Source organism: Bos taurus, chromosome 14 (genome assembly GCF_002263795.3).
Source record: "Bos taurus isolate L1 Dominette 01449 registration number 42190680 breed Hereford chromosome 14, ARS-UCD2.0, whole genome shotgun sequence".
In the NCBI taxonomy this organism is placed as follows: domain Eukaryota; kingdom Metazoa; phylum Chordata; class Mammalia; order Artiodactyla; family Bovidae; genus Bos; species Bos taurus.
The window spans coordinates 74,722,786-74,736,786 of record NC_037341.1 but is presented as its reverse complement, the minus strand read 5'-3'; the positions used below and the strand labels follow the sequence as shown (position 1 = coordinate 74,736,786).

At 38.5% G+C, this 14,001-nt stretch overlaps 1 protein-coding gene across 1 annotated transcript in view; it reads right to left on the bottom strand.

The window, feature by feature from the left end:
- The window catches only part of MMP16 (matrix metallopeptidase 16), a 395,011-nt gene that overhangs the window by 40,182 nt on the left and 340,828 nt on the right, over nucleotides 1–14,001 (bottom strand). The window contains exon 7 of the mRNA NM_001192622.1: nucleotides 2,491–2,629. Coding sequence (NP_001179551.1) covers nucleotides 2,491–2,629 — 139 coding nt within the window. The remainder of the gene's footprint in view (nucleotides 1–2,490; nucleotides 2,630–14,001) is intronic.

The following is a 14,001-nucleotide window of genomic DNA, read 5'->3' as shown; positions in this document are numbered from 1 at the left end:
TGGAAGCAACCAGAGCTTCTGGCTCCCTCTGGATAAGCAATGGCATCTGGAATAAAGGAGCTGCGTGTCCACAACTTTATTTGAAGGTAATGTGAGAAGGAAGCATAGTAGCAGGGTCCTTGGAGTGGCAAAGTTTTAGGATTAGACATTTCTTTATAATGACAGTATATTAAGAGGCACTACTGACAAGCTAAACATTCAGAAGTATATATGTGACAAGAGACAGAGTTGTTCTGTTAGCATCTCGACATAAGAAACACCATACTGAGTCAAAGAAATGTTTAACCGTATCACTTTTATTAAAATGTGTGTTGAGCACCTACTATGTACCCAACACTGCTCTGGGCACTGAAAACACAGTGGTGTGTAAGAAAATAGAAACCAGTTCCATCTGTCATGAAATTTACATTTGAATGCTACAGGTAATTTCACATTTTGCAAGGGCTGGTGCAAGCTGGAAGACACTGCTTTAAATGGAGTGGACTGGGAGTGCACTCTGAAGAGATCCCTTTTATGCCAGCTGTTGAAAGATGAAAAGGAGCTAGCCATTCCAGAGTGAGGGAGTGAGGAGAGGCAACACGGATAAAAAGTGAGAAGGCCCTGCGGCAATAAAGAACTGAAGGAACACTGATTTAGGACTGTGGCAGTTTCTCCTTAGGCAGTTTTGTAAGAGAACACTATTGATCCTGGGATGAGAGGGGACCCCCTGGGACAGCCCTCCAGCTGTAGGCTACCCAGGGCTTCTTCTTCCCTCTTTTTTTTTTTTGCTGCTACCACACACAGAAGAATGCAGGGGAGGATAATTTTTTTCCAAATATCATGGCTCTAAGATCCAGACCCTTCAGATGTATCTTTTCTTTGTCTGCAATGATACAGTACATGTCTACTTCCTTTATATACTTATTATAGCCAGCAGGAGGGCAATAATATTAATAGTAATCGCACCACCAGCAGCAACAGCTGGCACTTATTGAGGTCTTACTTGTACCAAGCACTTCCCATGTACTCTTAATTTAGTCTTCAATCCTGAGATGGGGAACAGTAGTACCACCATTTTCCAGGTGGAGAAACTGAGGCACATGGACTTGAGTAGCTGTATAATTTATACAGCTAGTAAGTGCTCAAAATTAGCAATATGACTTCAGGACCACGGTATTCTTATAATTAATGTACATTACCCCCTCTTTCTCAGGTTAGAATTTGTAAAGACAAAATAAATTCTGAGTATACACCTTGATTTTATATGGGTGGTTTGGACTTCACTTAAAATGTGACAAGTATCTCGCAAGTCCTGTATTTTCATTAGTCTCATCACTGCTACAAATTCTTCTAGTTTGGTCCTGAGAATAATTGCTTTATTTGCTTAAGATTCCTTTTTCTTTTCCCACAATCTCAATCCTTATTTAAGCTTATTCTCAGTCCTTTAGACTCTTAAGTAATCCATTCAGTCACATTCAATCTGCATTCTACTTTTCCTCAAGTCAACTCAAATTTGTTCTCTTCACAGTTCTTTTAATCCTTCAACTTAGTCAGTCTCTTTTCCCTGGGCCCCCTGCCCCCAACAGACTTAAGACTTACTGTTTTGAATATTAGCAAAAGAATCCGCCCACAATGCGGGAGACCTGGGTTCAGTCCCTGGGTTGGGAAGATTCCCTGGAGGAGGGCATGGTAACCCACCCCAGTATTCTTGTCTGGAAAATCCCCACGGACAGAGGAGCCTGGTGGGCTACAGTCCATGGGGTCACAAAGAATCAGACATGACTGAGCAGCTAAGCACAGAACAACTTTAGAAGATGGGAGGACCAGTCACTTGACTTAAGTTCAGTTTAATTTAATTCAAATAATCTCACTTTTGCATGCTAGACATTAGTATTTGTGCAATTGAAATTTGTCACTCAGATAAATAACAAACAACAGATTTTATTGGGTAAAATGATTGGGTGGCTTTTTTCTATTCATAGGTTTTTCTTATCTTTATGAGTAATTTCTTAGTTTATTGAAAACTATTTAACAGAAATTGACTAAATCATGTAAAGAGATTAAGTTGACTGAATTACATTGAAGAGATTATATATGAAAATAAGTGAAATGAATTTCATTGTGTAAAAACAGCAAGCAATCCCAAATACTCTTAAAAAAAAACCAAATAACTTAGAAAAATTACTTTTATATAATTAATTTATTAATCTGTATATTTATTTCTCTGGTGCCTTTAGGCCAAATCTAAAAATTCTAAGTGATCACAGTGCCTCTTAAATTTGACTTACAAATGGGGATATTGTATGAGAAAACATAAATTAGAGAATTAAAAATTATCTTTGATCTTGCTTCATTTATATTTGTAGCTAACATATATGGTTCATTTTATAGAATGAATTAGCTACCTAAACTCACACGATAGGTTTTATTTATTCATCCCTATGTGTACAACAAGGTCCTGGGCAATGAGACCAGGATATAACAGAGCAAGACATGGGAAATATTCCTTACCTTTAAAGAAGACAAAATTTCCATCACTGTTTTCATAAACGGCATCAATACTAGGAGGCAAGCCCCGCCAGAAGTAAGTGATCTGCATGGGGTATCCGTCCATCACCCTATGGTTTCTCACTCGCCAAAACCACTGGTCCTGCAGAGCAAACAGAAGCAACTCTCAACAAAAGCGAGGCCTCCAGGAACTTCCCTGGACAATGGTTTAACGCTTTTACAGGTAGTGCTAGCGCTGTTATCACTGTCCTGCATCAAAACAGTCAAATAATCAGTTGAACAACTTGCCCACAATGATCACAAAGATTCTTGTAGTAAACTACCCAGTGCCTAATCTACACATTGTGTTTAAGAAGATAACGTACAAGTACTTAATCTTAGTAGTTTACATCATCTCTAGATGAAAAACAGAGGTAGCACAGACAAGACCCTGCCAGATTTGTGGATTAAGTGAGCTTTCCAAAATATAAAAGCAGCATAGCAACACATATGCACCTTTGTATTTATAGACACATGCAAGGTCTCTACACCTAAAGTGCTGGGATAAAATAGGGAGGCCATACCTCCTCGTATGCCCATGTTATACGACTGTCTCATGTAATTATAAATAGAGTCCTCTTTCACCTTCAAATGTATCGTGTTTGGACAATAAATTATACTGTCATTATATATATATATATACACACTATATAAATTATCACTGTATAATTTTTACAGTATAAATTATACTGAACAAAGGAATCTTGAAGGAAGATCATTAGAGTGGATTAAAGAATAGGTCAATTACTTCTATTTGCTGTCATAATAACCTATACTTCACTCAGTCATACCACAGGTCATTTTATATTAAATGTGTTTACTATTATCACCAGCGAATTATGTATCTGCCTTGCCCTGAAGCAGATATTTATGAATATTTTTTACTTTTTAGACAAAACACAATATATTTTTCACCATAAATTCTGACTAAGGGCAAAAATTATTCCCCCAAAAGTTATATCCGATGACATTACATTGGTTTCTATTGAAAATTTTGGAATAATTTATAGACTATCCAAAGTGGTTTAATATTATAAAAACAGGTGTATTTTAAAAATTAGTGTTCAATAAATCAAAATTAAATATTTCATTATATTTCAAGCAAGGTTTCACTGGAAATTATGTGGTTGTTGTTAAGTTGCTAAGTCATGCATTACTTTTTGTGACCTCATAGACTGCAGCATGTCAGACTCTTTTGGCCTCCACTAACTCTCAGAATCGGAGAAGGCAATGGCACCCCACTCCAGTACTCTTGCCTGGAAAATCCCATGGACAGAGGAGCCTGGTGGGCTGAAGTCCATGGGGTCGCTAAGAGTCGGACACGACTGAGTGACTTCACTTTCACTTTTCACTTTCATGCATTGGAGAAGATGGCAACCCACTGCAGTGTTCTTGCCTGGAGAATCCCAGGGACGGGGGAGCCTGGTGGGCTGCCGTCTCTGGGGTTGCACAGAGTCGGACACGACTGAAGCGACTTAGCAGCAGCAGCAGCAGCAACTCCCAGAATATGCTCAATTTCATGTTCACTGAGTTGGTGATACTATCTAACCATCTTATCCTCAGCCACCTCCTTCGCCTTTTGTCTTCAATGGTCCCTAGCATGAAGGTCTTTTCCAATGTGTCGGCTCTTCGCATCAGATGGCCAAAGTATCAGCTTCACCATCAATCTTGCCAATGCATATTCAGGTTTGATTTCCTTTAGGATTGACTGGTTTGATCTCCTTGAAGTTCAAAGGACTCTCAAGAGTCTTCTCCAGCACCACAATTTCAAAGCATCAATTCTTCAGTCATCAACCTTCTTTAAGGATAAAGTCTCATAATACATACTTGACTACTGGAATCAGCTCAGTCACTCGGTTGTGTCCGATTCTTTGAGACCACATGGACTATAGCACACCAGGCCTTCCTGACCATCACCAACTTCCAGAGTTTATTCAAACTCATGTCCACTCAGTCAGTGACGCCATCCAGTCATCTCATCCTCTGCTGTCCCCTTCTCCTCCCGCTTTCAATCTTTCCCAGCATCAGTGTCTTTTCCAATGAGTCAGCTCTTCACATCAGGTAGCCAAAGTATTGGAGTTTCCGCTTCAGCAACAGTCTTTCCAATGAGTATTCAGGACTGATTTCCTTTAGGATGGACTGGGTGGATCTCCTTGCAGTCCAAGGGACTCTCAAGAGTCTTCTCCAACACCATGGTTCAAAAGTATCAATTCTTCAGTGCTCAGCTTTCTTTATAGTGCAACTCTCACATCCATACATGACTACTGGAAAAACCATAGCTTTGACTAGACGGACTTTTGTTGGCAAAGTGATGTCTCCACTTTTTAATATGCTGTCTAGGTTTACCACAGCTTTCCTTCTAAGGAGCAAGCATCCCTTAACTTCATGGATGCAGTCACCATCACAGTGATTTTGGAGCCCAAGAAAATAAAGTCTGTCACTGCCTCCACTTTCTCCCCTTCTATTTGCCATGAAGCTATGAGATGGGATGCCATGATCTTAGTTCTTTAATGTTGAGTTTCAAGTCAGCTTTTTCACTCTCCTCTTTCAACCTCCTCAAAAGTCACTTTACCTCCTGACTTCACTTTCTGTAATTAGAGTAGTATGATCTACATATCTGAGGTTGTTGATATTTCTCCCAGGAAACTTGATTCCAGCTTGTGATTCATCTAGCCCAGCATTTAGCATGATGTACTCTGCATCCTGATGTCAGTGAAAGAGGAGAGTGAAAAAGTTGGATTAAAGCTCAACATTCAGAAAACGAAGATCATGGCATCTGGTCCCATCACTTGTGGGAAATAGATGGGGAAACAGTGGAAACAGTATCAGACTTTATATTTTCGGGCTCCAAAATCACTGCAGATGGTGACTGCAGCCATGAAATTAAAAGATGCTTACTCCTTGGAAGGAAAGTTATGACCAACCTAGATAGCATATTCAAAAGCAGAGACATTACTTTGTCAACAAAGGTCCGTCTAGTCAAGGCTATGGTTTTTCCAGTGGTCATGTATGAATGTAAGAGTTGGACTGTGAAGAAAGCTGAGCGCCAAAGAATTGATGCTTTTGAACTGTGGTGTTGGAGAAGACTCTTGAGAGTCCCTTGGACTGCAAGGAGATCCAACCAGTCCATTCTAAAGATCAGTCCTGGGTGTTATTTGGAAGGAATGATGCTAAAGCTGAAACTCCAATATTTTGGCCACCTCATACGAAGAGTTGACTCTTTGGAAAAGACCCTGATGCTGGGAGGGATTGGGGGCAGGAGGAGAAGGGGACGACAGAGGATGAGATGGCTGGATGGCATCACCAACTCGATTGACATGAGTTTGGGTGAAATATGCGAGTTGGTGATGGACAGGGAGGCCTGCTGCTGCTGCTAAGTTGCTTCAGTCGTGTCCAACTCTGTGCGACCCCATAGACGGCAGCCAACCAGGCTCCCCCGTCCCTGGGATTCTCCAGGCAAGAACACTGGAGTGGGTTGCCATTTCCTTCTCCAATGCATGAAAGTGAAAAGTGAAAGTCAAGTCGCTCAGTCGTGTCCGACTCTTCCCGACCCCATGGACTGCAGCCTACCAGGCTCCTCCATCCATGGGATTTTCTAGGCAAGAGTACTGGAGTGGGGTGCCATTGCCTGGCATGCTGCAATTCACAGGGTCGCAAAGAGTCGGACACGACTGAGCGACTGAACTGAACTGGACTGAACTGAACTCTGCATATTACTAGAGATCTCTTCAAGAAAATTAGAGATACCAAGGGAACATTTCATGCCAAGATGGACACACTAAAGGACAGAAATGGTATGTTTTTAACTTTCTGTTCATAATTTCCATAATATTAAGCAGCTTGAATTGATAAATGTTTTGATCAACATGCAGGAGGCACATTTATGTGATTTTAAGATAAAAATTATGTCATGAAAAGATTGATCTAATAAAATACATATGGGCAGTAAGGCCCAGAGTTTAATGTCAATACTATGTGGACACATGATATTCTGATAATTTAAAGCAAAAACAAAAGCATTTTGGTCTATCTGCAACAGGGGTTTTAACTGAGTGGTGAAGTCTTTCCAATCTCCATATAAAACATTTTAAAATTATGGTAATATATATCCTAAAATAAAATTGCTGTAAACTACTGGATTCTAACAAAGAAATAACTGACTATAATTATTTATGGAACAACTAAACAAAACAAAAAGCTCTCTAAGCCGACGAATCGGAAGAAATTGGACGAAATGTCCTGGGAATATACTCAAACTTTTCTCAGAGAAGCACTTCACATTTCTAGCATCTCCCCACAATTGAGACAGGCCAACGCCTCTTTGGGACAAACAAGTTGCAGTCTGAAGATAAGAATACAACCCAACATACCACTAACGAAGGAAGAAATGAAATTTCTGCCTCAAGATAAGCAGACCCAATCTGCAGATCTTTTCAAGGTAATGCAGAAGCATAGCCTTGGCAGTAGCCTTGGCAGAGAGCCATATATATTGCAGATTTTCCAGTTGTGATTCTACTTAATATGTTCACAACTTCTCTGCTTAGCAGGATTCAGTGGTAAGAATAATTAAGCAAGCTTTCTGTCACAGAGGATGCAAATGCACACCATGATCACTATAGATTACCATTTCAAAAAAAAAGGTGGGGGGCTTGTGTCTAATTTGCAGAGAGAATAAATTTAAAATGAGATTTAGGTCTCTGTGCAAATTTCCTTTCAGAGGAAACCTTCTCTGATCACCTTATCTAAAACTGAAAGCCTTCATTCCACCCCCTACACTGGCTTTTACTCTCCTCCTCGTGTTTTCCATCATTTGCCTTGGCCAACAAGTAAAAGTAAGTGAACTGTCTAAGACAAAAGCTGCATAAAAGAACATAAAGGTGCTAGGTATGGACAGATGATTAGTGCACACTCCATTTTCTACACGGGTATGATATATAAAGACCTTTGAACCATGAGCAGATGGGAAAACATGTTTTCACCTTTCAAACAATGTAGATTTTGTTTTGGCCTAGGATGCAAAGGAAAGAACGAGGAATTGCCTCTCCAGAGTCCTAGATTGCTTGCTTGTATCTTGCCTCTGACCTCCTGTTGGCCAGAGTTCTTACAAAAAAGGGAGGAAGGAGGTAGGATACACTGAAAACAATCACAGCCAGCATATTTATAAAGTCAACTTATGGAAAAGCATCATGCGTAAAAATTACGAAAGGAATCCCTACTTAAACAGTAATATTTTACTTCCAATACAAACATTTTTGAGCTTATGCATAGATTTTTCTTTCCATGTCGTATGGGACTCGGACATACCCTGTTGTTCACCATTAACAAAAGAATACTAATTTTTTAAAGTGAAAAAATAATAATTATCCATACATAATATACTACTATAACTATTTGGTTTTATTCCACTTATATAGGCAAAGAATGTTGGTTATGGAGTATTGCTGTACTAAGTGTGGTTAAACTCTATACCACAAAAATGCAGGGAGCACATGAAAAGACACGTGTGTTGACACTGTTTCCTTTTAGGTCGTGATATATATTTTTTTTTTCCTGTTTCTTTTTGCATCGACTCTTGTTCAGAAACCACTTTGCAATGATTATGATGAAGAAAAGGAGACTTTACTAAAAAATGCTTCATCATTTGCATTTAGGGAAAGGAGCCACAAACTGTAGATTCAAACGTGCCAAACAGTACTATGACACGTTGCTTCCCCCCTCTCCTTTGGGATCTGAGGATCATGCATACTGGCAAGGTGATCTAAATTTTAATTCATATTATCATGTAACTGAGTCGAAAAAAATAGAAAAGATTTTATTCCTCCCACTGAACTAGCAATTCTGGAGTTCCAAAAATATGAACTCTTTAAGAATGTACATTCATCCTAGAAGGGAACAGAGACAAACAATAATTTCAAAAGGCTGTGTGAAATGCTATTATTGCTGCTGCTATAAAATGGGAACTACCATTTAGTGAATATAATGAGCTAGAAAACAGCTGGGCCATTAGCACACCTATCAAGAATTACCGTCCCTTTATTTCTGACCTGAAGAAAGATGTCTCGTTTACAATAAAAACTCTGTTCCTGCTGAATAAAGTACAGGCTGTTTTTTGTGTTTTTTTTTTACTCAAGGTAATTGAGAGGGCAGTGTATTCAATTTAGTTTTTTAACCAGCCAATCTAAAATTGTCTCTTCAGTCTTTTTCTATCAACCCATCATGTTTTATTTTCTTCATAATACTTATTGTTCTCTGAAATTATCTTGTTTATATGCTCACCTGTGTCTCATCATAACTTGTACCTCATCTATTGTATTCAAACACAGCACTTCTCGGTTCTGGAACAAAGCCCAGCACTGTGTTAAGTAAGTGCTCCAAGAGAGAGAAAAGCAGTGAGGGAGACGTGAACCCAAATCTTGTCCTTGGCCTGGGGGACGGTCTTCATCTGTCAGCATTTAACTAAACTGCCCCCACAGAAATTTTGCCATAGGCCCGTATAGTACCCATATCTACCAGAGTACTTAGATCACTGTACTCAGTGCAGTTGTTCAGTTCAGTCGCTCAGTCACGTCTGACTTTTCGCGACCCCACGGACCACAGCACGCCAGGCCTCCCTGTCTATCACCAACTCCCAGAGCTTACTCAGACTCATGTCCATTGAGTCAGTGATGCCATCCAACCATCTCATCCTCTGTTGTCCCCTTCTCCTCCTGCCCCCAATCACTCCCAGCATCAGGGTCTTTTCATATGAGTCAGCTCTTCGCATCAGGTGGCCAAACTATCGGAGTTTCAGCTTCAACATCAGCCCTTCCAATGAACACCCAGGACTGATTTCCTTTAGGATGGACTGGTTGGATCTCCTTGCAGTCCAAGGGACTCTCAAGAGTCTTCTCCAACACCACAGTTCAAAAGCATCAATTCTTCAGCACTCAGCCTTTTTTAAAGTCCAACTCTCACATCCATACATGACTACTGGAAAAACCATGGCTTTGACTAAACGGACCTTTGTCGGCAAAGTAATGTCTCTGCGTTTTAATATGCTGTCTATGTTGGTCATAGCTTTTCTTCCAAGGAACAAGCGTCCTTTAATTTCATGGCTGCAGTCACCATCTTTAGTGATTTTGGAGCCCCCCAAAATAAAGTCTGTCTCTGTTTCCACTGTTTCCCCATCTATTTGTGGTAAATAGATGGCAAATAGATCACTGTATGGAATTATCTATTTGCCAACCTGTTTCTATATGCTCTAAATGGGCATCTTTATCATTTGCTTTCTCTCTCCCTCCCTTTCTCCTTCCTTTACTTCCTTCTTTCTTTATTTATGACTTCACCACCTCCAGGGATATTCACTCTAAACTATGCCTCTATTCCCCAAGGGCTCCATCCTGCCCTGTGGGTGACCCTTCTGTTTTTCATCTTGTAGTATACTATTGGCCAAAGTGCCATGCCATGGGAAAACTATTTCATGAGTAAGGGATATTTCATGAAGTGACATAACAAGAATCAAGAGTTGAGCTAGAGCTACGGAGTGTTATTTTTACGACTTCCTCTTCAATCAGTCATATTCCACCGCCTCCCACCCCTCCCCCCGCCGCCAATACTAAGTATACTAAAAGCAGGATCTTCATTGAGCTGAGAGAATGTGAAATGTAGAGCAGACAATTAGCAATAAGAAATATATACTGGGAAGAAATAAAGAGTTATGTATAGACTCTATGTGAAAGCTCTAAGCAAGTGCAGAAGCTTAAGGGGAAAGGGATTAAAACAGGCCAGATGCCCAGGAGAAAAATGTGCTAGAAGGGAATTTTTTTTTTTCTTCTTTTCTTTCAAAGGGATACACAGTTATTTATCAACAAATTAGGTGTTAAATGCCTATGTTGAATTAAAGGTTTGTTCCTAAGAGATAAAGGTAGATGGAGTGGAGAATTCCCAAGAAACTAGGAAGCAAAAAACCCTGAAAGATTCCTAAGGGAGTTTGTTTCAGAGTTCAGGAGCAGTTGTTGCCATAACAGGGGGGACTAATCCTCATTACCAACACCTAATTGCTTTATGCTAATATGGTCTTGAAAACATTCCTTCTGTTGCTATTGTTTTGTTACTGCTGTTACTGATGGTTTATTTACTTAAATAGGGAGTTCGAAAGGTAACTGCCCTTCCTTAAACTCAGAATCCTCAACAGACAACCTGATGTCCAATAAAACAGTGATGTTCTAAACCGGTCCCAAGGGAAGTCGGATTACCACAATCATTAGCACACCCATAGCAAATTATCACTTTTGCTATTGGTTCGCAATAATAATGTGCTATTAGTTTCACATCTACCAACTGAAACTAATATGAGGAACAATATTTGCTTACTGTTAAAGAAAAAATTTAAAAATGAATAAAAAACAGAATCTTCTCCAAAACAAATATGTTAGTAAGTTTCATAACTTTTCAGTTAAATAATGGAGGCTTGGACAACTACTGATGCCGTTGAATGGTTTTTAAAAATTATTCTAAGCAAGAAGTCATCTGATGACAGATGATTAAATACAATTGATAGATAAGATTGGACAGTTTGTGAAAGTATAGAAAGCATACTCTGGCCACCTGATGAGAAGAACTGACTCACTGGAAAAGACCCTGATGCTGGGAAAGATTGAAGGCAGGAGGAGAAGGGGATGACAGAGGATGAGGTGGTTGGATGGCATCACCAACCCTATGAACATGAGTTTGGGCAAGCTCCGGGTGTTGGTGATGGACAGGGAAGCCTGGTGTGCTGCAGTCGTCGCAGAGACCACTCTGGGGTTGCAGAGAGTCGGACACAACTGAGTGACTGAACTGAACTGAACTGAAAGTATAGAAGCTTAAGATGGTAATATTTTTGCATAAAAGAGATGGTGTGTCTCTTCTACTTAGCTGGAAGATTCATAAATTAAGAAGAATTTCAGAAATCTTTGAAGATGAGGAAAGATGATATTGACTAGACTTTAACAGGCCCTTCACAGGGGTACTATAGAAAAGGAAGTTCACACACATCATACCAAAGGAAGGTATTTAATGTAAAATAATCTATGCTCTACCAGGCTAAGGACAATGATGGACAAGTGAAATACTTCTTTTTCAGAGAAGGGGAAATGAGATGTAAAGACTGGGAGTTATAGCAGTTCTTGGTGGAGTGTAGTCTGCTGCTACTGCTGCTAAGTTATGTCAATCATGTCCGACTCTGTGCGACCCCATAGATGGCAGCCCACTAGGCCCCCATCCCTGGGATTCTCCAGGCAAGAATACTGGAGTGGATTGCCATTTCCCTCTCTAGTTCATGAAAGTGAAAAGTGAAAGTGAAGTCGCTCAGTCGTGTCCGACTTCGTGACCCCATGGACTGTAGCCTACCAGGCTCCTCTGCCCATGGGACTTCCCAGGCAAGAGTACTAGGGAGTGTAGTCTAGGGAAGGTGAAATGGTAGGAGGAAAGTGACCATTCTAGAAGCAACTCGCATAAATGCTGTTTGAAATGAAAACAGTATTTTGATGAGATATCTAATGCCAGATCAATAAAATAAAATGTAGAAGAAAACAGGGATAGAGATGAAGGACAAAAATTAGGAATAAATAAAATAAAAATAAATGCAGAATTAGAAGGGTCTAACATAAGCTGCATCATGCTCTGAGTATAGGGCAGATGCTTACTTGTGTTTAGAAAATAAAGCACTGGGGAATTTAGGAGGCAAGAATATTACTGCAATGACTGGAAAGAAGAAGGCATTTGTTTTAGGTAAAGTAGTAAACAGTAAGTAATGAAGCATATATATCCCAGAATGAGGATGCCAAGTGAATAAAACAATATGGCAGATAATAAACAGTAAACCAAATTAGTCTCCAAGTGTTAAAAAAAAAAAAGGTGAAGTTTATGAAAAGCATTTAATTTGGTGAGTATATCCCTCCTTGCTCAATCACATGCATTTCAAATATTCATTTTAGCTATGATTATTTACAACTTGTATGTTGGGATATAGCTAAAAGTTCAATTGAGAATACATTATCCTGCCTGCATTTCTTCATGAGGATACAAATTCACATGAAAGTGAAGAATAGTTTATTTAGTTGAGCAATTTAAGCTTTTTTCTGTCTTCCGAAGACAGAAATAAATCCTCATTTATCTTTTTTTGCAAGATTTCAGTGCTATTCAACATTTTTTAACTTGTATTGTGTGGCTAAACAATAATTTGCAATTGTAATTCACTTAGTAACCATTATAAATATAGATGAATCCCACTTGATGCCATCCATTCATTCCTTAAAAGTTGCTTATTGATTATTGTGTGAAGCAAGTACTATTTTAATTGAATGCAAATGAATTAATATTCAAAGGGATGATGTTAAAGAAAATCACTTTGCTTAAATTTATAAACACTCTTTCTATTCAAGAGTAAATAAAAACAATATAAAATCATTTTGCATTGATACAATGTTTCTTAATGTTAGGTATTCATGGCTCATCTTTTTCAGTTTTTGAATCAGGCTACATTGAGACCATTATTTTCTAAAAGGAAAACTGAGCTGGAGAGTTACTTTATGCCTAAAGTGAGTTGGTGATACATTTTTTAGTTCACCCATTCTCTGGTGTTCAAACTCAATAGCAAAAATGGTCAATTATTTGAAAATTAAAAAAAATTATTTGTATATTACTAGTTATAAGTACAAACATGTCTGTACTATATTTTTAATAGAGTTTTACAAATATGCATTGATCATTCATTTCTAAACCTGAAGTTGAAGACAAAAATAAATATACATTTTAAAAGATGGTCTTGGATAATACTGAAATAGTTTTAATGTTTTGACTATGTCTCATGTGATCTAGTTTATACAAAACTAACATTGCAACCAAATATGAGTCTGAAGCATAATATTTTATTTCATCTGCCAAGCTTGACTTACAAAAGTAATCAAAATTGTTTCTGGAAAATCTTGATAATCAGAAAGGCTTTTCTTCCTCTTTCCCATTAATCTTCCAAAATTATTGTTTTTTACTTACAATAACTTCATTCTAGGGCTTAGTGAACAGTATGTACTTTCACAGATGATTACTACAGATTTTTTTTTTAAGATTAATAGCAAGCAATCATCATAATTAAAATAGCCATTTGTTTGATTTAAAAAATCAGATTTTTTGCTACTATCAATGATAAAAGATAAACTGTTAGCCTGCATTATTTATATGCTATCAATCATTCTTATTAAACTCTTAGTTTAGTTGAGGGAGAGCAGGGATACACCACAATAATACCTATCTGTCCCCTGGAAGATCCTCACAGACTTTTTTTTCCTAACTCAGATTTTGTCACTACAATTTTTTTACCAGTCAGAAACACTGAAAATTATGACTGAACACAAAATACATTAAGGGAACAGAGGTTAACTCTCTTTAATTTATTATTGCTTGTATATTGTTTCAATTCAATACTTCTCTTTGTTGAGTTTTGTACCATTACCTCCA